Here is a 23,304-nt window from a genome sequence, read left to right as displayed (position 1 = left end):
CTAGAAGCAACGACCCCCCATTGACTGACCCAATGGCGATAGATCTAGAGGGCGTAGTCGATCACGGCACGAAAATTCCCAAAGATCCGGCGATAGCTGTCGCCCCCAATGGTACCAGCACCGAGTTACCATCAGAAACATCCGCAGCTGGAGCCTTGCATGCACCTGACACGATCCTTCACCGGCGGACTACGGGAGAACATATGCCTCATGGCCTCTCCTGGCGACTTTCGGTGGGTACGCCTCTGCCTGTGACGACTCATGGCTCAAGAGAGAAGCTCCCTCCGAACAGTCACCATGAGGCTTCATCAGCTTGACCGCCACCGAGCCTTGGTAACGACGTGTTCAATACTCTGGATGCTAACATACGAGGAGCACATCTGATCCTTCGATCCCTTCCAGAGTTAGATCTGGTGAATCCATTAACCCTTATGGTCAATCAAGTTAAGACCTTACTCGATGCAGCTCAGATCCAAGTTGCTCGAGCAAATAATCCCAGCAATACCACCCCACCCCCCAGTCAATACGGTCCCGGCTCGAGGAGTCACGGGCGGGAATGCTCTCAAGTAGGGGAATCTCAGACGGGAAGCTCAAGTGGTTGAGCCCGAACACGACAATGCGGGTCAAACTGTAATTGCCACGTCCATAGGCACGGAAATCAGGAAGACCTGAGGAATCATATTCCCCGCAATCGGCATGATCTACGGACAATGATCGAAAACCACCGTGAAGAATGCCGTGAAGATGATTGCTGCTACTATGACCATATGTCTATGGAATGAAAACATGGTATGCATAGGCATTTGATCCATATTCAAGCAAGAAGCCTTCATCTACTTTAGAAGCAAATATGTAGGATTTTTGCTTCTTGTTGAGAATAAAAACACTTATTTATGAAAACATGAAAATACGAGATATTTGGTTTGTTACAGGTAAGTAGCTCATATGATGTTTTCTTCAAGGTCCGATGAAGATACAACCGGTTTGTTGCATGACACGCGGTGTTGACGACCTCTGCCCAAAAGTGATCAGAGATCTCGTATTCATCGAGCATGGTTCTTGCCGTCTCAATGAGCATGCGGTTCTCCCTTTTGACAACCCCATTTTATTGAGGGGAGTAGGGCGCCGAAAACTCGTGCTTGATTCCTTCTTCATCAGGAAATTCTTCAATTTGAGTATTCTTGAATTCACTTCCGTTGTCACTTCTAATATTCTTGATCTTCAAGTTGAACTTATTTTGGGCTCTTCTTGCAAATTTTTTGAATGTTCGTTGAATCTTCAAGTAGAATGGTTTTGGACACTTTTGGCTTTGACAAAATTGATCCTTGCTTTTGAACCAAGATAACCTTCTTTCCTTTGGGAGGATAATATCCAAGTCCTTCATGGTTGAAGTTGCTTCTTTGATAACTGAGATACTCCTTGAGGCCCTTACTACCCATATGGCATTTTAAAAGGCTATTGTGAATGAGTCACATAAGCTTCTCATTTTGGCTTGCTAATGCTTGCATAGATTTAGAGTTAGTAGCACAAACATCAACACTAATATCGTTGCATCTAGAACAATCAATATTATTTGAGACATTAGTAGAGCAAGATGCATCATTAGAGATGGAGGTACTATTCTTGACAATCTCAAATTCAACTTCAAGAGATTTATAAACTCTATCTAAGCAATCAAATTTCTGTTGAAGTATTTTATTTGAATTCTCAAGGCTAGCATTTGGAGCTTTGGCTAACTCAAGCATCTTAGCCAAATTTTCATTTTTCTCCCGCTCTTTAGCAAGGTGCTTCTCGAGTTTAAGGTTTTATCTCTTTTTCAAAGATGAGCAATTCTTCTTGCTTCTCAAGAGTTTCCTCTTGACCTTCTATTGTCTCAAGCAACTCATACATGCTAGGTAAAGATATTTACTTAAATCATCTAGCAAGTCGTCATCACTATCACTACTACTACCATGCTCACTAGTAACATCAATGTTAAGAGATTTGGTAGTAGATGATACCTTGCACCCTTTTACCATAAGACAGACGGGTGCCTCGTCGTCGCTTGAGTGATCAAATAGTGATTTGGTTGGTGGAGTGGTTGTAAAGGCAATAGTTGCAACACCTTCATCCTCATCGGAGTCGGTGTCGGAGTCATTGGAATCCCACTCTTGACCAATGTGAGCTTGCCCTTTGAAGTTCTTCTTGTGATACTTGCTCCTGTCTTTCTTGTGGTGCTTGTCTTTCTTCTCATTGTCTTTCTTTTCCTTTTTATTCGGACAATCGGCTATTAAGTGACCCGCTTCACCACATTCATAGCATCTTCTCAATGAATGTCTTCCCTTTGACTTTCTGAAGACCTTCCTTCTACCATCCTTCTAACAAAGAGTGCCATGTCATCCTTCTACCATCCTTCTTTGAGGTTGAAACTTGTTGAATCTTCTAACAAAGAGTGCCATGTCATCCTTTCCTTGATGATCTTCACTCTCATCTTCACTTGTACTTAATTCAACTTCTCTTTTGTGCTTTCAAGGCGTTTCCTTGATGATCTTCATTCTCATCTTCACTTGTACTTAATTCAACTTCTCTTTTTTGCTTTCAAGGCGAGATCTTGCTTCTTTGAGCTTGAGCCTTGGTTGGTGAGGTCATAAACTTCCTTGAACTCTTGTTGCATCAAGTCATGTGCTAGAATTCTTCCAAGGACATCATGAGGTGTGAGATCATTGAAGTCTTATCACTCCCTGATGAGTGTCACCAATGTCACATTTCTTGGAGTGATAGCCTGGAGCATCCTCTTGACGATGAAGTTGTCGGTCATCTCCTTGCACCCAAGCCCCTTGATCTCATTCACAAGGAGACTTAGGCGATTTTACATCTCACTCGGCGTCTCATCATTGCCCATGACAAAGCGATTCAACTTGCTCCTCAATATCTCGATCTTAGACTCTCGGACGCTTGAAGTGCCTTCATGAATACCACGGAGTGTGTCCCAAATTTCTTTGGTACTCTCAAGACCTTCTACCCGATTGAACTCATCTCCACTCAACGCGCTAGATATTGTATTTGCGGCTTGAGCGTTCTTGTATTTATTTTGATCATCTTCGGGGGTGGGCTTGTTTGGATCCTGCACTGTATAGCTATTTTCTACTATACGTCAAATAGAAAGGTTAACAGATTTCCAGTGCATTTTCATTTTATGCTTCCATGCTGCATAATGAGTACCATCAAAGTAAGGTGCTCTGCTGGAATGACTTGAAACATATGAAGATACATTTGGATACTCATATGGAATTTGAGCTCATTCCCCTTTCTCTGTCATCTTGAATTCTCTAAGCGGTTAAGCCTAATTGGGAGATTAGGCTTTGATACCAATTGAAGGATCGAGATACAGCCTAGAGGAGGGGTGAATATGCCCTTTTTCAAATAATTAAAACAGAACAGCACAACGGAAATTAATATCGGATATTCTGATCCAGATGATCAGATGTTCCGACTTACACTGCAACTTCTGATATACAATATCGAAACTTTCGATTTGCTTGAATATTAAACAAAGCTAAATCTATGAGCAACAATGAGTTAAACTATGAAATGCAAGATGCAACAACATAATATACTATTCAATTTGGAGAAGAACTACCAAGCACAAAGTCTAACTCAAGATATTAACCGAATTTCTCACAAACACATAAAAGAGATAAATAACCAAAGAGGGGAGACACCACGAATTTATTCTTGAAGTTCAGATCCTTGAGGAGATCCTACGCCTCCTTTGAGGGGATCGATCGCACTTGAGCCGGGTCTCTTTCAACCCTTTTCCTCATGAGGTTGCACGAAACATTCCTCAGCTCGACTTGGTATTCATTCCCTTTCGGAGGCGGAATCTGACCTTCACAAACTCTCACAGTGCACCACAAGTGATTCGGTGGCTCATGAGTCACTCCTAGCCGTCTCAGAGACCTCAATCTCCAAGAGTAACAAATGCGCACGAAGAACGCTTGGAGATGAATCTTAGTGCTCAAAGATGAAATCAACCCACTTTCACTAGATCTCTCACTTAAAACCCTTTCACAAGATGTAGTACAAAGCTAGGGGAGTGGAGAGATGAACTTTGGGGCTCTAGAGAGGTTCTAACTTGTCAAAACACCTACAACCCGAAGAGATGAGAGAGGGGGAGTATTTATAGGGTATCCCAAATACTAGCCGTTATGCACTTTTTCAGCCCACATCGGAACTTCCGATCAGTACAAAGTAACAACATTCATTAGCTCTACTCAAACCAAGAACTGGGGATATACACATATCGGAACTTTCGATTCAAGCGAGAACTTCCTGAGCTCCAAAAATTTAAACACATCGGACACGCCGGCTCACATCGGAACTTTCGATTAAAATCATCAGAACTTCCGATCAAGCTGAGAACTTCTCGAGCACTAGAAATTTAACAACATCGGACACTCCGGCACACATCAGAACTTCTGACCAACAACATCGGAATTTTCGATTAAGTCAAAACCATCTTGAGCGCTGAGATTTTTGAACCACCAGACACTCTGGTTGATATTGGAACTTTTGATATAACCCATCAGAACTTCCGATATCAGCAGAATCTTTTTTTAAACCAAGTGATATGAATGTGAAATGTGTTTCTCATCTAGGGATTAACTTTGAACACTAAGTTCATAACAAAGTCTTCAACACTGCATCCCTCTTAATAGTACATCATTCCTATACTCAATTCAAAATAAATTGCTATAGTTATAGGAATAACCATGCGCTATCTTCTTTCTTCATTTTTGGGGATCGCCAACGTCGTCTAGCTTTCATCATTGGGACTTTTACCTATTTAAAAGCTCATTAAATATATTAGTCCCTTAATCGTTTGCCATCAATCATCAAAACCCACTTAGAGGGCTTAGATGCACTTTCAGTAGCAACGTCGATGTCGTGAAGGCTGATGACAGCGCAGGGCTTGGAGACAGAGTTGGACGGGGAGGCGTGGTGGTGTCTGTGTCGTGGAGGGCCACGTCAACACTCACTAAGGAAGAACAAAGAACTCTGCACTCACTACTGTTAGAGTAAATTCTCACATGGGGTTGCGGTGTACAAACAGTCGCATGAGGATTAAATAGAGGTCGTAGTTGTGCCAGTTGAAGTTACGAACCAATAGTGATAGATAGATGTCTCGATTCTTTGTGTGTGGCGTATTGATATTGCTACTGATTGGAGGTAACAATCGACACTGATAGACCAACACGTCGATTCACGTGCCCGCTATCACTGTCAGTTTGATTTATCAACCAGCGGTGATATCTGTCAATGCAGGTGGGTAACTCCAATCGTCAGTGATAACTTACCTACTCCCTTGGTATTTCTGCGCACCCCTTCATCTTTCGCACCATTATTAAATCGCTACGATACCCTTTGTCTTCTGCGAGTGGCTATTACAGGCTTACAGCTGTTGGCCCTCCCCATTCTCCTCATTCCATCGGCCATCATCATTCCTAGCTAGCTACACCATCATCATCATGGCCTCTCCTCCTCCACCACTACCATCTTTGGCCTCTCCTAAATTGCAGTAATGGCGGCGGCCTTCTCCGATGACCATAGCTCATTCTCTTCCGATGACCCTAGTTCCTTCTCCTCCGATGACAAGTACTCCTCCTCACACGATGAGGACTGGAGGTACTTCATGGAGGGCACTCCGCCATCTCTTCATCTGGCGGCGAGGTTGAAGGAGGATGAGGCCGATGTGGAAGACAACTCATCCTCCTCCTTTGAGGAGGATTTCTTTAATCGATCATGATCTTATTTGTTAGTGTAATAATATATTTCTTAGTGTACATACATTTCTTAGTGCGATTCAGAACTTATTTTGTAGTTATTTTCTTAGTCTAAATTTTGCAATTCTCAAAATGTGTCTTATTGTACATTATCGGCTCACCTTCGGCTCATGGCATCAACCGATAACGATAAAGTGTATATCGCTGCCAGTTTTAGCCATGAGCTGGCAATGATGTACTATTGTCGGTTCGTGTTATGAATCGACAGTGATGTGTGGTATCACTACTGGTTCCAACAGAATCATCAGTTTTTGGCCTGTGGTCGTTAGGAACTGCAGCGATACTTTATCACCACCCGTGCTAGCAAGACCAGCACTAATAGGCCGTCGTCGATTGGGGTTTCTGTGGTAGTGCTAGAGTGTGGCTGCTAACTACTTCATGTTTTTTTAGATAAAGGGAGTTTATTTCATTAAGTAAATGAAAGTGTCCCGACCTCTACATCCAACTATGTATCTGACCATTCATTATTACAAAAGTTCAAATGCAGGCATTGAATCTGTGTACCCAAGAGCCAATAGACCATAGGACGGAAAGGGGAATGTAAGCAAACATACACGTTCATCTCAAACATTTAATCTATTACTAAACCTCCACCCAAACTTGGTGAAAATCTCCATCATGGTGGTCTCAAAACAACAACTTATCAAGCTCAGTCTCGGTCTTCCTGTTTCTGGAGAAGTGCCCATAGTCGTATCTAGTATGTGCTTCTATATATGACCTGCATGAGAGTATGTTTTCGGTACCTTATCAAACACCAATTCATTTTAGCTGATCCATATAGACTAGCAAAGAGCAGTAGCTCCAACCAAAATTTGTTTCTTTATCCCTTTCTCTGTTCCCCAAGCTAAGTTCTGAACATGTTAGTAGTATTGGTTGGAGGTTGTAGACCAAAAGAAACTTGAACAATTCTCCATATAGACTTTGCAAAAGAACAATCAAAGAAAAGATGTATTCTCATTGCAATTAAAAAACAACATCTTTTATTTCCATGCCAATTTCTCTTGATTAAATTGTCCTTTGTAAAAATGATCTCCCTAAGAAAAAACCATAGAAAGATCTTAATCTTTAGAGGAAGGCGCAAGCTCCATAGCAATCTTGTTTAGTGTAATGTTAGTATAGCCTTGTACACTGTTTGTACCCAAAAAAGTCCACTCTGGTGTAAAGACCAGTTAAAACTATTTGTTTCATCATCTAGCTCAATATTTCCAATCATACCTATCAAACGATTCCATGCTTCTAATCTATTACCCACTAAGTATCGGCGAAAGGAAACATTAGTCGGTTTATAGCTAAGGATAGCAGCCACACTAACAATTTTTTGTGATAACAACATTATATAAGGTGGGAAATTGCTCACTTAAAGTGAAAGAATCTAACCATTTATCTTGCAAAACCGGATATATATATCATTATGTAATCTAAAATTCCTATAAAAAAGGAACATATATTTGATATTCAATAAATCAGTCCAAAATTGTGAATCACCTGGTTTTTCTCCACTTAAGTTATCATTTTATTGCATAGATATTTCTTTCTAAACAATTGTTGCCATTGCCCATCCGCATTTATTGGTGTGAATAATCATTTACTTAGTAGATATTTATTTTGAATTCCTAAGCCTCCTTGATCCTTTGACCTACACAGAATATTTCATTTAAGTAATCTATACTTTTTCTTATGATCATCCCATTGCCAGAAGAACCTAAAGCGACAATAGTCTAATTTTTAAAACCCCTTTCGGTACTTCGAAAAAGAATAATATAAACATAGCTAGACTGTTAAAGAGCAAAATTAATCAGTCCTATCCTTCCCTCGTAGAATAGATATTTGACCTTCAAACTACTCAATTTCTTTTCGAAACGATCTTCAATTAGTTCCAACATAGTAACAAAGATACATCTCCTTTCCTCTCTCTTGGGAATGAAATGAACACAAAAGGACTTGATACCGATATTGCCCCAATATTCAAAGCAAGCCAAAAATTTAAAGGATTTCTATCATATTCTAGTAAAATTCTTGCAAATAAAAGATGTCTTGGTATAGAAAAGGAACCACCGGGACCAAAATTCCACTTTGCAGGTGGTGCGACGCTAGGAGGGAGGGCACCAAGATATGCTGCTGTACCGCCGGTAACAATTTACGCAAGCAGCCAAGCTCTGAGCTGAGCTACAAGTACCGTGTGACTGTGGTTCATCAGCACTCTTCATCCTTTCCTTAAACAAACATTTTACTCCGTACCCCCGCTCTTTATTTTTTCCAACGCTCTGCCTTCCCTCGGCGACTCGCACACAGGCAGACACGAGAGAGAGAGAGAGAGGCAAAAACAAAAGGTGGCGAAAGTTGGCGAAACCCAATGCAGTCGCAGGGCCAGGAGAGCTTTGCTTTGCTCTGCTGAGCCCGGGCAAAGCCGAGAGAGAAAAGAGGCACGGAAGACGGTCGCCTCGGCCTCTTCTTCCTCTGCCTCTCTTGTTCTCCGTCTTAGCGTCGCATTGTGGTTGTTGTGCGCGCACGGCCGTTCCTGGTGTTTCCTTCCCGGCTGTTCTTGGCATCTTGCTCCAGGCTTCTTGCCTTCCTTCTTGGCGGGCTTGGCCGTGGCGTCCCTGCGCATTGCTCCTCTACCCCTGTCGAGTTGGTCTGGTTCTCTTGTCCAGGAGCCGGAGGTGCTTGTCTCCGGCCTGCTTCTCTTTGATGAGGAGGTGGTGGTTGCTGCTGTGAGTGACTTGGGGGAAGAGAGCAGGAGGGAGGGCGTGGTGCTCAGGAGTCGGTGGCATTGTGCATGGAGGGGGAGGGCTCGGCGGCCCCGGCTCCGGCGCAGCGGGCGCCGCAGATACGGGTGGTGCGGTGCCCCAAGTGTGACAAGCTCCTGCCGGAGCTGCCCAATTACTCCGTTTACGTCTGCGGCGGGTGCGGTGCCACCCTCCAAGGTCTCTCCTTTGCCCATCCTCCCCTGTCGCTTTGCAATTACTCCGTTCTGTTCTTATTGGGCATCGTCATCTTTATTATTTTTCTCTATCCGTTTCATCTGCGATAGCATTATCACAAGAATGGATTTCCTTCTCTTTTTGCTTGTATTTACCTGCCGTATCCTATTCTGCTCTGTTCTTATTAGGCGTATTTATCTCTGTTTTTTTTTCATTTTTCCTTGGTCATTTCGTCTGCTTGTGTCGTTAATCAGCAAGTTTTCCGACTAATCGTTAAATCATCAATCGAAGGAGCGGGTTCTCTCGTTAATTTTTCTTACAAAAGACATTGTTAATTTGTGAAATGGGTTCGTGGGGACTGCTGCTGCTGGGTTGGGCGGTTTCCTGGGACGCGGATATGACCAGCTCATTTCGTCTTATTTCGAGTCTCTAAAGATTCCACCTTTTAGTTGTTTTCTTTAGCTTTTATTATTTGGTTATTTCTTTATGAAGAAATTATTTGGGCAATCTGCTTTGCTTTTTTCCCGTTGCTTCTCCCAGTTCGTCAAATGTATTATTTCTTCCTTTGCTTCTTTCGTAACTTCGCGCGGATTTGTCCTCATTCCTTCCTGACTTGTTGTGACGAGAAACTTACAACGGAAAATCTTCCCTTTTGGGTGAACTCCAACTCATTTTTGCAGTAAATTCGTGGCAAACCTTGATTTTTGCAGCCAAATTTATCTTCAGAGCCTGCCGTCAAAGTTTCAGTACCCGAATCCCTGGAACTCGTGGGGAATATATCCTCTTCCTCCTCTTTTTTTTTTGTACTTAATGAAATTAGAAAGGTTCAGAGCGTGTGGGATATCTCCCTGGATTTAAGTTTCTGACTGGTTAATTTTTGGTGGGTCGGAATAAGAAGGTTTAATGTTGGTTTGAATATTCTGTGGACTCTAAACATCAGGAATTTTTTCTTGACCTTGTTTAAACACGTTGATTGTGTTTTTTCTTTTGACTCAGAACACATATATTTTTGTTGGAGATAAATTAATAATCAGTTCTGGGAAGTCGCCAAGGTTGTTGTGGTTCTCAAATTGGAAAGGCTGAAACCCATTGAATTTTCGTAGTCATCCCTAAGATCGTTTTGCATATTTATTTCTTAAACGTCACCTCACATTTTTCTTACAACAGAATAAATGGCTGGCACCAGTGCTGCTGGACGGTCCAATTATTGTTTGAGTGAGTCTTGAGCCGTTTAGAAATATGAAAATAATTGGACCCAATTATTTGAAATAGTTCACTTGTGGTTCAGTATTCTCTATTCAATTTGCCTGTTATCATTTGCCATTAGTTTAAGGATGCCAAGTACATTGCTTCTGTACTTGTGCTTATCTGCGTTAGCTGTTGGGCAAATGCGAACTTAAGATGCAGCGGTGTTAGACAAGAATTATTTTTTTAAGACTTGCTCTTTGCGAGTCTTCCATTATTTTCTTGATTAGCTAAATTTCGCGTTATGTTTGGTGACACTACAAATCACATTTTTCCCCTGAACAATTTTGCAGCAAGGAAGAACTCAGCATCTGATACTAATTCAGAGAAGTCTGACGGTGAACATGTAAAGTACCTTGAAGTGCTGGAGAGTTTGCCAGATAAGAAAGGAGTAGCATCTGAAGCTAGTTGTGCTGTCCGAGAAGCAGAAGCCAAAAAAGCAGAAGCTAGGCCAGAGGAGAGATTTGTACCCAACAGAATGGCAGCTGCACACAGCCAATCTGGATTCAGTTTTGATGATAACCAAACTACAACCACACCAAGTGCAGTGAAGATTGAACCTGCACTTAGAGATGACAGTAGGGAAGTCCGGGAGGCAAAATACCGGCGCATTCGTCATGAAGAGAAAGGAGCAGCAAAGCAGCCAATGAGGGTAAGAGACAGATCTCCGAGGTCTGTGGTTAACAGCATTCCCCCTAATGCTTACCCTGGAGAAGGCCCATCTGAGTATCATATGAAGCCGGTATTCAGACATGCCAACGGTGAGCATGCTGACAGGAGGAATTCTGACGGTCCTAACAGAGTCAGTGGCCTTGAGAAAGACCGTTCTGAGCTTTTGTGGATGCTTGATAAGTTGAGGGACCAGGTGCAGAGATCCTGCAAGATCGCTGACAAGCCAAATGGAAGTACTTCCACAAATAATTTGCATAATCCTCATGAGCGTCTGAGTCGACTGCGGTATGGTTCACCTCAGTTGCAACGGAATGGTTCTCAGCGCTCACCATCCTTGAATGGGCAGACACCTGTTCTTCCTCATGCTTATCCTTCAGTGCCTGCACAGCAAGATCTTCATGGATATGGTGAACCTGTCGCACACATTGGGGCTCCTAGCTATCCTGATGGTCCATGTCCATGGCGAAACTTTGATAATTATTTCCAAGGACAGTATGATCCTGATCCTCTTATCTCTTATCACCATGAAGGCTTCTACCATCAGCCTGCTTGCTCTTGCCTACATTGTTACCACCGTGAGTTCTTACCTGTTCATGGGGCTCCACTGGGTTTAAACCATCGGAGGGCACCATATCTTATGAACAATCCTAGCTTGTACCCTGTAGAAGTTCCAGTGATGTTTGGTGCACAGAATTATAATTCCAGAGGTATAAATGCTTTGATGCGACGCAATCACATGAGAGCCACCCTGAGTAAAAAACCTGCACAAACTTGTGAATCAATTGCAAATGGTGCCCCATTTACCATATGCTACAACTGCTATGAAGTGCTGCAGCTTCCCAAGAAGTCTCTCTTGCTGGGGAAAGACGAGTACAAGTTACGTTGTGGGTCATGCTCACATGCAATTGTGGTCAGACTTGATGGAAGCAGGCTTGATGTTTCAGCACCTACACCAGTTTCACACTTATCACCTGGAAGTAAAAATTGCTCCAATAATGGCCATGGAAGCAATGGTCACACTGCTGATGAGAGACTTCTTCCATCTTATAGTTTTTCTGTAGGCAGTCATTGCTCTCAAGAAAAAGATCTACCCTCAAATTCAAGTGAAGCAGACAAAATGCAAAGCGTATCATCATCTTCCAGCATTTCTGAGGATGATAATAGCCCAGCAAGATCTAATTCACAGAAGCACTCCTCTGGGTCTAGGGACCTTCCTCCTGATGCTGAAGTGGTTACCCGTGTTCCAAGTTTACCTCTTCGCGATCATTTTGGATATTCTCCATCAGAGAGGGTGGTTGATGGGTCAGGCAAAGGGGGCAGAAGTATCCGGTCTGAACACGAAAAGGGTGTGTTAACTGAAAGTTTCAAGCCAAACACGGTGAAAGACGTACCTGTAGCGAGCGTGTTAGACTTGTCAGATGATGAGTATGATGATCCTGACTACAGTCAAGATCCAGGTGATGCGGCACAACATATTGACCACTTGAGGGCCACAAAATCGGGTGATACTTTTTTCTCCAACCTGATAAAGAAGAGCTTTAAAATTAACAGTGGAATGGGCAATGGCAGAGCTAAGGTTTTCATCAATGGCTATCCCATCTCGGATCGTGCCGTCAGGAAGGCTGAGAAGATAGCTGGGCCAATCTATCCAGGCAAATACTGGTATAATTGCACCTTCTGTATGCATTTGACTATTAGGTTTCATTACTGATTGTAGTTCTTTCTAAAATATAAAGTTGAGCGACAATGGCACTTGACATTTTGTTCTTATATCCTGTAGGTATGACTACCGTGCCGGATTCTGGGGTCTTATGGGACAGTCCTGCCTCGGCATGATACCCGTAAGTGAGCTTGTACTTGACTTGGTGTGTTGTTGTACCCTAGTCATATCCTAACCAAAGCTTTTATCTGGCTCTTTGTGGTGCAGCCATATATTCCGGAATTTAATTATCCTATGCCCAAGAACTGTGGTGGTGGAAATACTGGTGTATTCATCAACGGGAGAGAACTTCACCAGAAGGACTTGGATTTACTTGTGGGTCGAGGACTGCCAGATTCTCCTGGTAGATCATACAGAGTTGAGATTTCTGGTAAAGTATCCGACGAAGTATCTGGCGAAGAGCTGTATTGCCTCGGCAAACTTGCACCAACGTAAGTAACTCAAAACAACTTCAAATTATTCCGGTTCCTTTATTCTGGAGCCCCCCCCCCCCCCACCTGACGAGCAATGTTCAATTCTCTTGCGTAGCATCATTACTCATACCCAACTGATTGCTCTTTGAGAAAGGCCTTTCTTAGATCATATAGGATCGAGATAGGCATGTATAGGGAGGGATTCCTGGATATCGCTACTTGTTTGAACTAAAATTTTGATGGATGATTGACGGTGTTATATCTCTTGCATGCTATGAATTATGCTGGCCGTCAAACCAACTCTTTAGTATAACTGGTAAATTTCTTTAGATGCTACAGATCTGTATTTTTTTTGGTAAAAAAAAGTCAAGCTACGAATAGTTCAAAGAGCTTAGTTCTATTCAAGGCCAAGTTTCTATAACGTGGTGAGATCTTTCTTCTTAGCCCGGTCTGATTAATGCACATACTACCGTCGTCTTCAGCGTATTCAGTTCTACGTGTTTAGTTTCCAAGATATTTGCATTCTGAACTCATCTCTCATCACTCGAAAGCTGTAACCACAATCTGTTGTCGGAAACAGGGTGGAGAAGATGAAACGCGGGTTCGGCATGCGAGTCCCAAGAATCATCCAGTGAGGGCTGGAACTGAACCGAGCTCTTGGTGATGGTGGCTGTCAGGCGAGTTGATGGATCGACTTGTGGAATTCCAGATCGTCTTGGAATGTCCATCCTGTTCTCTTCGGAAGCTTAGTTTTTGCATGGTGCCGCGCCTTATTGCGTGCGTGCCTGCCTGTTGGCCGTAGCTCTGCCTCCTAACCTGCCTCTAGTTATTCTGTAAGAAGGAAGGGTGTTGGAGTGTCCCGTGTGATGTAATTTTGCTGCCTCGAGCTACCTCTACTTCTTGGTGTATCTGTGGATTGTGGAAGCCTTGCAATACAAGTTTCAGTGTCGTCCAAACCTGTCTGAATTGTTGAGACACTGCTGTGCAGATTCTGGAACTGGGGGGGTCCAAACCCAGCCATATTTTTTGAGAGGAAGGGTCTGAGCCCAGCTGGATGAGCACCAGCTGACGACTCCTGCAGGCCCATTCGTTCAGGAAAGATCGCGGCTTAGGAAATCATAATTCTATATAAAGGTGAATTAATTACAAGTATTAGGAAAAAAAGATCGCGGCTTTACCGCTTCCAATCTGGGAACCCCGGTCGATCAACCTGCATATAGGAAGCCTCTATTCTGCCCCACCTCGCAACGTTCACAAATTCAGAAAGAACCAACAAAGCATGGAAGGCAATCATTTCGTCTCATCAGAAAAAAAGGAAGGCAATACCACCACCTTCCGTGACTAATTGACGATAAACAAGAGCCACGGACAAACACTCAACAAAGTTGGTGTCTCATGAGCAAACTGTATGTTGCCTTTTCACGTATTGCATCACCTGCGTGTCGTGTGGTCGTTGAAAACAACCCCCTGGGTATGAAAACAAAACACACAAGGTAGAGTTTAGCCCCAGCTCTTTCTTCACCTAGCACTCCCATTTGCTTGCCCCTGATGTGCATTTTCTAACAGAACAACCGTGTTTTATACACCTGTTACCCTGCTTACTACGCTTTACATATGAATCATGTGCAACTGCAAGTATTCATTTACATCAAATAGAGCACCATCTTTTTTCTGTCTGTGTAGCTGCTCCATATGCGATGTAATCTGTTCATCTTACACCAGCCTTTTTGGTCGCTACAGCATATTCTAGACTTTGTGGTGATACCCTATAGTGATTGCAACCGTCTGCTACTAGAGTTTATCCATGCATGATTTATTCTACTTGTCATTGTGCTTGCCCGAACTAGGTTATTCTTGCCATTTTGCCTCGTGCATCAGCTAATAAACTTTTTGATATGTCCAACGGGTTCAACTGAGAGGGGACAAAAAATATACGGCCTCTTGCATCTTCTTTGGAGCTGCCACGGCCGCTACGGGGAAGAGGACCGCCGCAGCGGAAGAGCTTGGATGGTGGCCACCTCTATCATGGGCTGAGCGAGACCGGCGAGGGCTGCCGCCTCGCAAGCGCTGCTGAGTTGCCGAGGTGGATGGGGGCAAGAGAAGAGAAGGGGGGCGATGGGGTCATGCCGCCATGGGGAGGCGACGGGGGAGAGAGGAATTTTTATATTTTCAATTTTTTTAGTAATTTAAGTGCTCGTTTGAAAAAATAGTACGAATAGCCGTTTTTTTAACGGGTGACATGATTTAAAAATAAACCTAATAAAAATACAATATTATGGTCATGAAAAAATTCTGAAAACAATTATGGTGTAGATAATGCTACTATCTAGCTCTCACAAAAATTTTAACTTAAAAAATTATTTATACAATAAGAAACAAAAATGACATACGTCCAAATTTCAGGATCTCTAAACTTTGTCCTTTTTTCTCATTGTATAAGTAACTTTTTGAGATAATTTTTTTAAGCTAGATGATAGCATCCTCTATATTATATTATTTTCAAAAATTTTATGATTATTTACATAGTGTTTTGAATTTTGAGAGTACTAGAATGCTGTCTATTTTTTTTAACATGTCATCTGTTGTAAGGGCAACACTTTCATTTCTTAAAATTTGGGCAATATACACCTACAGTTGCTATTTTCTCAAACGGCTGCCTATAATGCTAAAATAAAAAATAAAAAATGGAGAGAGGAGCAGGAAAAAATGAGCGTGGAGTGCAACACGCAGATGTAGCCCAAGATGACTACAAAATGGGCCGATTTGAGGGACCAAGGCCTAGGCCAAATGAGAAGATTGAAGGCTATTAGAGGAAGGCCCAGAAATACGAGCTCAAGGGGCCCGGTCCATGCATCTGCGAAACCCTAGCCCGGCCACTATATAACCCCTCTCTCTCTATCGCGCGCCTCCTGCTCGAGCCCTCACCGCACCTGCGCCGCCGCGGACGCCTCCTACCCGTCGCCGAGATGGTACGCCGCTCCTCCTCCTCCTGCTGTTCCTCCCTATGAAGAAGGCCTGTACCATCTGCGGGTTTGTCTTGCGCAGATCTGGGTCATACTGGAATGCTCGTAGGCCGCGTCAAATGAGTTCCATTTCATCCTTTGGAGGATGCGTAGTTCTGGGCGCTTGTGATTGTGATGTGTCTTGCGAGATCGTAAAAGTGTTTTGTGGGCGCTAAAACTTGGTGGTTCAGCTGCAATTCTAGGTTAGTGTTGGGATTGGGGTGTTGTTTGATTTTTCGTCCGGCAATCATACTTCGGAGCAGTCGTTGTGTTTTTCCAATCCTCTTGGAACTTGCAGTGTTTTGGGTGGTACAGGATGTCCAAACAGACCTTTAGAGTATACATAAGGCATCGAGTTGTTGTTGTTAGCATGCTAGGATCACTGCAAGTCTGTAATAGCTTCTTAAGTGTGGTTTAGTGCTAGCCCGTCGGTAGGGTAGAAGACGCACTTTGGGAGTGAGGTATGGGCTGTGGGCAGTTGGATCGCGCCCTGCATTTTGTACAGGGGAAGGCACACGAAGGAGTTCAATAGTGTGTACTGTAGGGCCACACATAACCCAAAGTCTGCCACACCTAAGGCGGCATGTCTAAACTTGATGGTGGTGAACTTTAGCTGTTTCTGCCAAAGTTTTCAGTGTTAGGATCCTAAGAAAATTGTGAAACTAATATTGGCTGGGGATGATGTCTGATGATGTAGGTTTATACTCCACACACCTGAAAACAGGATATGTTAGTTGGACCAAAGTTTTCAGTGTTGTTAGGATCCCTTTGCACCTAAGAAAATCATGAAACTAATATTGGCAGGTGGTGTTGAGGTAGGTTTATATTCCATATGTTAGTTGTGCAATCAATCTGAGTCCAAGATAGGCTTAACCCTGCAGTTTCGTTGGTTATTTAATGTTAATGAAGACACTTGGGAGCTCTTTAAAGTAGTTGCACCCTTCAGTAACTTTTCTGAAAAGTATCAGTTGAGAAGATAGTGATGAGATACTCCTTCTGTTCTCAAGTGCTTGGCACTTGATTTTACACGGTCTAAAAAATGTAGTTGTTGATCATTATATTTCTAGCTGCATCAATTTAGTTTTACCAACCTAGATGCTTAGAAAATCTTATTGGCCAGATTGGAAAGTTTGACCAGTTGAAGTCAATGGTGACAAGTATGTGTGAACGGACATCGTATTTTATCAGTTTTTTAGGGCATGTGGTATGTGTGGTTTTGTCCTTAGTGCTCTTGCGAGTCCCAACAAAATTGGGAAAATATATTGTCAGAACTGTACTGTTCATGTTATGTTGTCCTTTTGTCATCCCAACCCATTTGTTGCCAAAAGGAAAGGGATGGAGTTTTTCTTGCTTTTGGCGTTGCCTCCGTGCTGCACCTGGCAGCATGACAGTAGCTACCAGTGCTAAGTTCTAGCCATTGAATACCTCATTTATAAACAGCTTTCAAGGTTCATTTTTAACTCACGGGTGTTTGGCATATGATATTTCTAGTGGTCTGTAGCATTTTCTTTCTTTCCTTCTTTGGGTTCATATGAGTTTTTACCCTTCACTCTTCAGTTGTCTGTATTACCTGAACAAGTAGCTTGTATTTATTCTGTCAGAAATTTCTAAGGACATAACTGTGCTTCATGTTTGAAATAAAGTTGGACTTTAGCGATGGGGTGATTTTGCTCATGTTACTATCATAACTTTATGATATTTTAGTGACTTACATATCTTATGTTAGGAATGATATCGTGTTCTTGTGGTGTGTCAACCTTAGTGTGTGCTAACATGTAGCTGTCCAATTTGTTAGTCTTGAAACTGCATTAATACTTCACAACTAAACTTATTCCTGTTTTGCTGTATTTAACAACTTTAGTAAGCAGCTGTGTAATTTGTTGTTTTTGCAATGCCTATGCAGACGAAGCGCACCAAGAAGGCCGGAATCGTTGGCAAATATGGTACGGGCTTTAAAAATATGATCTATTTCCCTATTTATGTGTCTGGGACATTCCAAAGTTAAACGTTTGCAAATGACAACATTATAGGAACTAGGTATGGTGCTAGCTTGCGTAAGCAAATCAAGAAGATGGAGGTGTCTCAGCACTCCAAGTACTTCTGCGAGTTCTGTGGGAAGGTAGGTCTTCTGTTAGTTGGCCTGATTATGCATTTGTCCAGCTGCTACTGGCTGTTTTTAGCTATTTACTGGAAGCTATCTTTATCTACTTTGCACATGAAAGCAACCTGCCTTAAATATATTCCTTTGTTTATCTGGTCTCTATTTGAATGGTTTATAAGACGTTTAAGCATGATGGGCAATTTGTTTCTAAAATATAGATGTGAAAAATAGGATATCTTGTCCTAATACCACCTTTGCTGTGTTTTCTTGCCAGTTTGCTGTGAAGAGGAAAGCAGTTGGAATTTGGGGATGCAAGGACTGTGGGAAGGTCAAGGCTGGTGGTGCTTATACCATGAAGTATTTCCTTGCCAACTTGCTTCTTTTCTTCCAAAACAACCATACATTGTCGCAAACGTCACAATTCTGTTGTGTGTTTTTGCAGCACTGCGAGTGCGGTCACCGTCAGGAGCACAATCCGTCGCTTGAGGGAGCAGACTGAAGCGTGATCTAGTTCTTCTCTTCAGGAGTCCTGGGGTTTTGTAGTCGACTCAAGACTTGGGAATCACTATATTGTTGCTATTTGCCCGAAGAACATCCTTTCGGCTTATGCTTTAGGATCACTGAAAGTATGATGCTAAGATTTGTACTTGGTTGCCGTTGGAAAATTGATCAGTGATCTGTGCCAATGCCCGCTTTCATGGCGTTGAATTTCCTTGTAGTTTTACACTAACAGCTGCGTCTCTGGTTTGCGATTCTTGTCGCCTCTGTTCTCTTTGGTGTTGAAATTCTGAGGCTGTTAGGTATGGGTGTACATGGTCCGGGTTGCACGGTTTCTAGTGGGTTTGCAAACAAACCCACAGGCTTGTTGTCCAGTTTGGGCTGGGTTGGTTTTGCACAGGTTGCCACGGCGCTAGATTTGCTGGTGGGTCGGGTCGGGTGGGTTCAATGGGTTAGTTGGATCGAGTTATCTTGTGTGCTGGGAAACAATACAGCCATCGGTGGGTTCCATTTGTTCCGAAGAAATCAATAGAGACCTCGCGATTGAGAGCTGTAGTATGAAATATGATATTGAACTTCCCAAATCTAACCGTTGCTGCTGCTTAGAGCAAGTAAATCGCAGGAGAAAGAAGAGCTCTCGCATTGAGAAGGTATATTATCAGGATGCAAAAACTAACCATGAGAAAGAGAGAAATGATAAAGCAAGAAAGAGCTCCGAGATCTCAAGAAAAGCTTGCAGCTCGTGATTCGACTCGACTTCTATTCGATTGACTTGGCTCGAGAGATCGTACCTCACGGCCACAGCCAAAGCGAGCCAAATTTCTCCTCGTTCCCCATCTTCAACGTCCAGCCCTTCCGTCACTTGCTCTTTCTCTTTCTTCCATTGAGGAAGGCCGAGCTTCACATCTTCCCAAAATCCGGCCATATTCCTATTGTGAGTCCTGTTATGAGCCATACCGTCGTTTGGATTTGAGTCCTATCGTGAGATCATCTTATGGATTTTGGTGGGATGACCATATTCCTCAGCTTACACTAGACCTTGTGTTATAATAGCATATTTTCATATCTTTTCCCTAGTTTGTAGATGCACTACTGATGCTGCATACTTTCAACCCTCAGTCCTTACAACCGTCGCTGGAGAATAACAATGTATTTCAGCACTTGTAGTTTATAATTCAGTTTGATAAGAACACCTGAACTGTTTTATTTCATTACTAACTCAAAACATTCAGTGCGGAGATTGCTTCAGTAGTGAACCTTGCTGTAATGATACACCTTTAGGTGATCATTCAATGGCGCAGTGACGCAAATTCTCTCAGAAAACATATTGTGGAAAGAGTACAAGTCAAAAAAACGGTTTCAACTGGATGGATAAACATCATTTGCTCTCCTTCCGGGCAAAAAAGATTAGTTGCTGATCAAATGAGATGTAGTGTTATTTTGCTGACTCACCTATGATATGTTCGTATATAAGCTGGTGTAAAGCAAAGAAAACATATGCATAGGTGTCAGGTGTGCATCGTACCTTTTCCTAATCAAGGTCTTCTAATTAGCCGTAAGAAATGAAACTGGAAAGCATCCCCCCCCCTAAAAAAATCCGCCGCTGGTATGGGACAGTTAGGAAAAGTGACCGCTGCATCCTTAATGTCATCCTCCAAAGTCTGCAGTCCAATTGATATTAACAGATGCTGCAGTCCAAGAACTGGCCTACGATCCCCACATTTGAACTGTCACTGTGCCCTCAGTTCCAATTTGAGCCTTTGGAGCTTTGGCATGGCTCCGGCTCAAACTTCATCCACACAAAAATTTAACTTTGTGAAAGTATAAATGAATTGTTCATCTTTTTTCATTAGCTTAAGTTTTTGGGTGAGTTAGTCGGTATATGCAGCTCAATATGGTATCAGAGTTAGAGGTTTCAAGTTTGAGTCCTGGCAGACGCAATTAAACAAAAAAATTACAGTCAATTCCTTTTTCACATCTGAGGCCTGAGGAAGCCTCCACGTGAGGGGGAGTATTAAAATATAAGTGAATTATCAAATTTTCCTCATTAGCTTAGGCTTTTGGGTGAGTTGATCAATGCATACAACTCAATATATGTTAGAGTATATGGTAAATAATTCGTAAGGATCCGCCTGTTATGATAGGATAGAATTAGTTTCCAGCTTATCTCTAGGATTACTTGAGATCAAAGCTACAATGTACTTCTAATTCCTTGACCAACCCAATTGATTTGAGCCCTTTAACCAAGCCAAGGAAATATGGGAAGAGTTTAGAAAGTTTTGCAAGGACGACGACATTCCAGGCTAAACTCTGTCCTAAGACACTTTCTTTAGAGTCGAGGAGCCCTTCAATGATCCTGTGCCTCCCTTACTGAAATGCCGGATCTCATTAGCGGATGTCATCCTGAAACACCATATGACGACGATCGAATCAAAATCCACTTTTAGGGATATAGATGAAGTCTCGCTCAGTAAAGAGAGTTGTAGATTCGTAGAAGAGGATCAGAGTACGCGACCGTGGAGGATCCACAATAGAATAGGTTATATAATGACTCAATGACTCAAGGTAAGAAAAGCTTTATCAGATTATCTTTTCCGAAGTTGCGCCTATAACTACTAAACAACCCATGAGGTTTAATACAAATCATCCACAATTATCGCAGTATATTCATATTTCTACATGGTATAGAGCCAACGTCGCCCCTAAGCTGTTGCCCCGCTCCTATGAGGAGATACAATCTTCATGATCTCTCTTGGGGGCTGCACAACCCGTAGTTTAGTCGTGTTGTCAATCCATAGATCAGCCATCAATTAAAGTTTTCTCTGATCATCTTTAGATTCAGTTTTCTCTACTTTTTTCCCCGATCAATAGATTGGTTTGCATCGCCTTGCCGACCCGTCAACATTCCTCACCTCCGGACTTCACCACCTCAGCTTCGACCTCTTTAACGTCTCCTCTCCTCTAATGGCGTCGTGGCTGAATGCGATGCACTCATCGACATGGCCCTCATCCATGGCCTTCCAAGCGCCTCGTCTGTCGTCGTTATCATGTCGGATCATCGTCGCCAGTCCGTTGTCTGCGAGCATGAGCCCGTCACACCACCGAGAACGGGTCTGTCGCTACATCGCCTATAATGGCTGCAGCACACACGCTCGTGGTCACGCCATCATCGTCGGGGTTGTCGCCTCTCCAAGCAGTGACTCCACCCCATGCTGCTCGTCCTTGTCACCATGCCAGATATCGCTTCGAGTTAGCACCTTCCTTCGACACCTCCAAACCGTCGTCGACGCTAGTCGTTGTCATTGGGCGGATCAACCTAACTTTGTGTATGCATGTGCTCATGTTAGTGCTTTAGGCCTACATCCCCCTCCATGCTTACGACCACGGCCACCTCGTTCTCGGCTACCTCGGCACTAAAAGGGCTATCATCATCTTGAGCAAATTGTCAGCTTTCACTCCATTCTTAGCGTCTGTTTCGCTTACGCTACGACTGTAGGAGATGTTAGAGTATATAGTAAATGATCCTCAAGGATCTGACTATTATGGTAGAGTATAATTAGTTTTCATCTTTATCTCTAGGATTGCTTGAGATCAAAGCCACAACACACTTTATATAAATAGCCCACGAAGCTTAATACAAATCATCCACAATTATCATTGTATATTCATATTTTTACAAACTTTACCAACTTGTGGAATCCTTATCTGCCTATGACATACCTTAGGTGGACGAAGTCCAAATTGTCCTTTAACCATACAGTAAGAGAGAACAATAATGGTAAACTTGCAAGAATCTTTCTACCTTTCTTGCTTAGGTCTGTTTGGCAGAGCCCCAATTCTAAATTTTTTTTTTGCTTAGATCTGTTTGGCAGAGCCCCAATTCTAAAATTTTTTGGAGCCAGAGTTGCTGATAGTTTAAGAGTCTTTGATTAAAACATCTTATTATTATTTTAGATTAAAATAGATTTAAACTATTTATTTTATCCTACAAACTCTAAATCCTACATAGATCTTAGAGTTAGAGTTCTGTCAAATATATTTTACTTCACCATCAAATGCAATGTAGAGGCGGGTCAGGTTGACTAGTGAGCTGATTTGACTTGGTACGGTATTGAACGTGGAGTGCATAAAGACAAGTCTCCTAAGGCCATCCACAGTGTAGCTGATGCCTGAATTTTTTCTTGGCTGTGATGCTTGGTTCATTTTTTTTCACCCACAATGTGTAGCGCTACTTCTTTCCCTCTTGGTGGTGGGTGGCATAAAAAAAAGAAGGGAGGCTATCCTAATTTAAGGGAGAAACCTGATATTCTTAAGTACTTCAATTGAGAGAAACTTTCAACATGATTATGATAGCCTCCCTTCAATTATTGCAATATTGATGTATCTTTGTACAATATTGTCAGTGTGAGTTCGCTGTTAAACACAACATATCTTTGCATCTGACATTTAGCTACATCATGATTTTTAGGGATATGTTCTCTAAAATAATGTATGTTTAGAATAGGGATGGTAGTTGGTCTCGTTGGGTTGGGTCTCTGCGGGTTTTAGACCCGACGGGGTTAGGTTTGGGTAAAAAAAAATGGCCCTGCGGGGTTGACGGGTTGGGCCCCGATCCTAACCGAGTTTGGGTCCTAGTCTAATTTCCCACCGACGGGGCCACTGCCCACTCGAAACCCGAAGATATGTCAGCCACAGAACCACTCCGCCCACTCATTTGTCGTCCACTCGTCCCTCCCTCATCTCTCATTCTCCCCTCAGTCCCTCCATCTCTCACTCCCTCATCACTTCTCGTTCCCACAAGCCATGACCCCCACTCCCTGGTCGTCCCTACCCTCCGGCAGCTGGCACCGGTGTGCCACCGGTCACTGGTGCCTGCTCCTGCTCCCTCTTGTCTCATGCTCCCGCCCCTC

The 23,304-nt window shown here is 42.8% G+C and overlaps 2 protein-coding genes across 3 annotated transcripts; both read left to right on the top strand.

The window, feature by feature from the left end:
- The first annotated feature begins 7,961 nt into the window (after positions 1-7,961).
- LOC133918747 (uncharacterized) lies at positions 7,962-13,739 on the top strand. Its single transcript, XM_062362784.1, has 5 exons — positions 7,962-8,746; positions 10,282-12,322; positions 12,441-12,501; positions 12,588-12,811; positions 13,374-13,739. The coding sequence occupies exons 1-5, from the start codon at positions 8,599-8,601 to the stop codon at positions 13,426-13,428; spliced, it is 2,529 nt and encodes an 842-aa protein (XP_062218768.1). The 5' UTR covers positions 7,962-8,598; the 3' UTR covers positions 13,429-13,739.
- A 1,907-nt stretch (positions 13,740-15,646) lies between these two features.
- Positions 15,647-18,626, top strand: LOC133918746 (large ribosomal subunit protein eL43z). Of its 2 annotated transcripts, XM_062362783.1 has the most exons (5): positions 15,647-15,762; positions 17,699-17,738; positions 17,826-17,914; positions 18,171-18,253; positions 18,339-18,626. In XM_062362783.1, the coding sequence occupies exons 1-5, from the start codon at positions 15,760-15,762 to the stop codon at positions 18,400-18,402; spliced, it is 279 nt and encodes a 92-aa protein (XP_062218767.1). In that variant the 5' UTR covers positions 15,647-15,759; the 3' UTR covers positions 18,403-18,626. The 2 variants fall into 2 exon arrangements, with proteins under 2 accessions (XP_062218767.1, XP_062218766.1); XM_062362782.1 differs by lacking the exon at positions 15,647-15,762 and having other exon boundaries at positions 17,672-17,738.
- Positions 18,627-23,304: the final 4,678 nt, after the last annotated feature.

The sequence above is a fragment of the Phragmites australis genome, chromosome 5, assembly GCF_958298935.1.
Source record: "Phragmites australis chromosome 5, lpPhrAust1.1, whole genome shotgun sequence".
NCBI classification, from domain to species: Eukaryota; Viridiplantae; Streptophyta; class Magnoliopsida; order Poales; family Poaceae; genus Phragmites; species Phragmites australis.
This window is presented reverse-complemented; position numbering and strand designations above follow the sequence as displayed.

What these genes read in the sequence shown, in the direction of transcription:
- LOC133918747 (XM_062362784.1), top strand. Translation starts at nt 8,599, where the DNA reads ATGGAGGGGGAGGGCTCGGCGGCCCCGGCTCCGGCGCAGCGGGCGCCG. An exon ending in GTGCGGTGCCACCCTCCAAG is followed by an intron (nt 8,747 to 10,281) that starts GTCTCTCCTTTG and finishes ACAATTTTGCAG; the next exon opens with CAAGGAAGAACTCAGCATCT. An exon ending in CTCGGCAAACTTGCACCAAC is followed by an intron (nt 12,812 to 13,373) that starts GTAAGTAACTCA and finishes TGTCGGAAACAG; the next exon opens with GGTGGAGAAGATGAAACGCG.
- LOC133918746 (XM_062362782.1), top strand. Translation starts at nt 17,687, where the DNA reads ATGCCTATGCAGACGAAGCGCACCAAGAAGGCCGGAATCGTTGGCAAA. An exon ending in CGGAATCGTTGGCAAATATG is followed by an intron (nt 17,739 to 17,825) that starts GTACGGGCTTTA and finishes ACAACATTATAG; the next exon opens with GAACTAGGTATGGTGCTAGC. An exon ending in GGTGGTGCTTATACCATGAA is followed by an intron (nt 18,254 to 18,338) that starts GTATTTCCTTGC and finishes GTGTTTTTGCAG; the next exon opens with CACTGCGAGTGCGGTCACCG.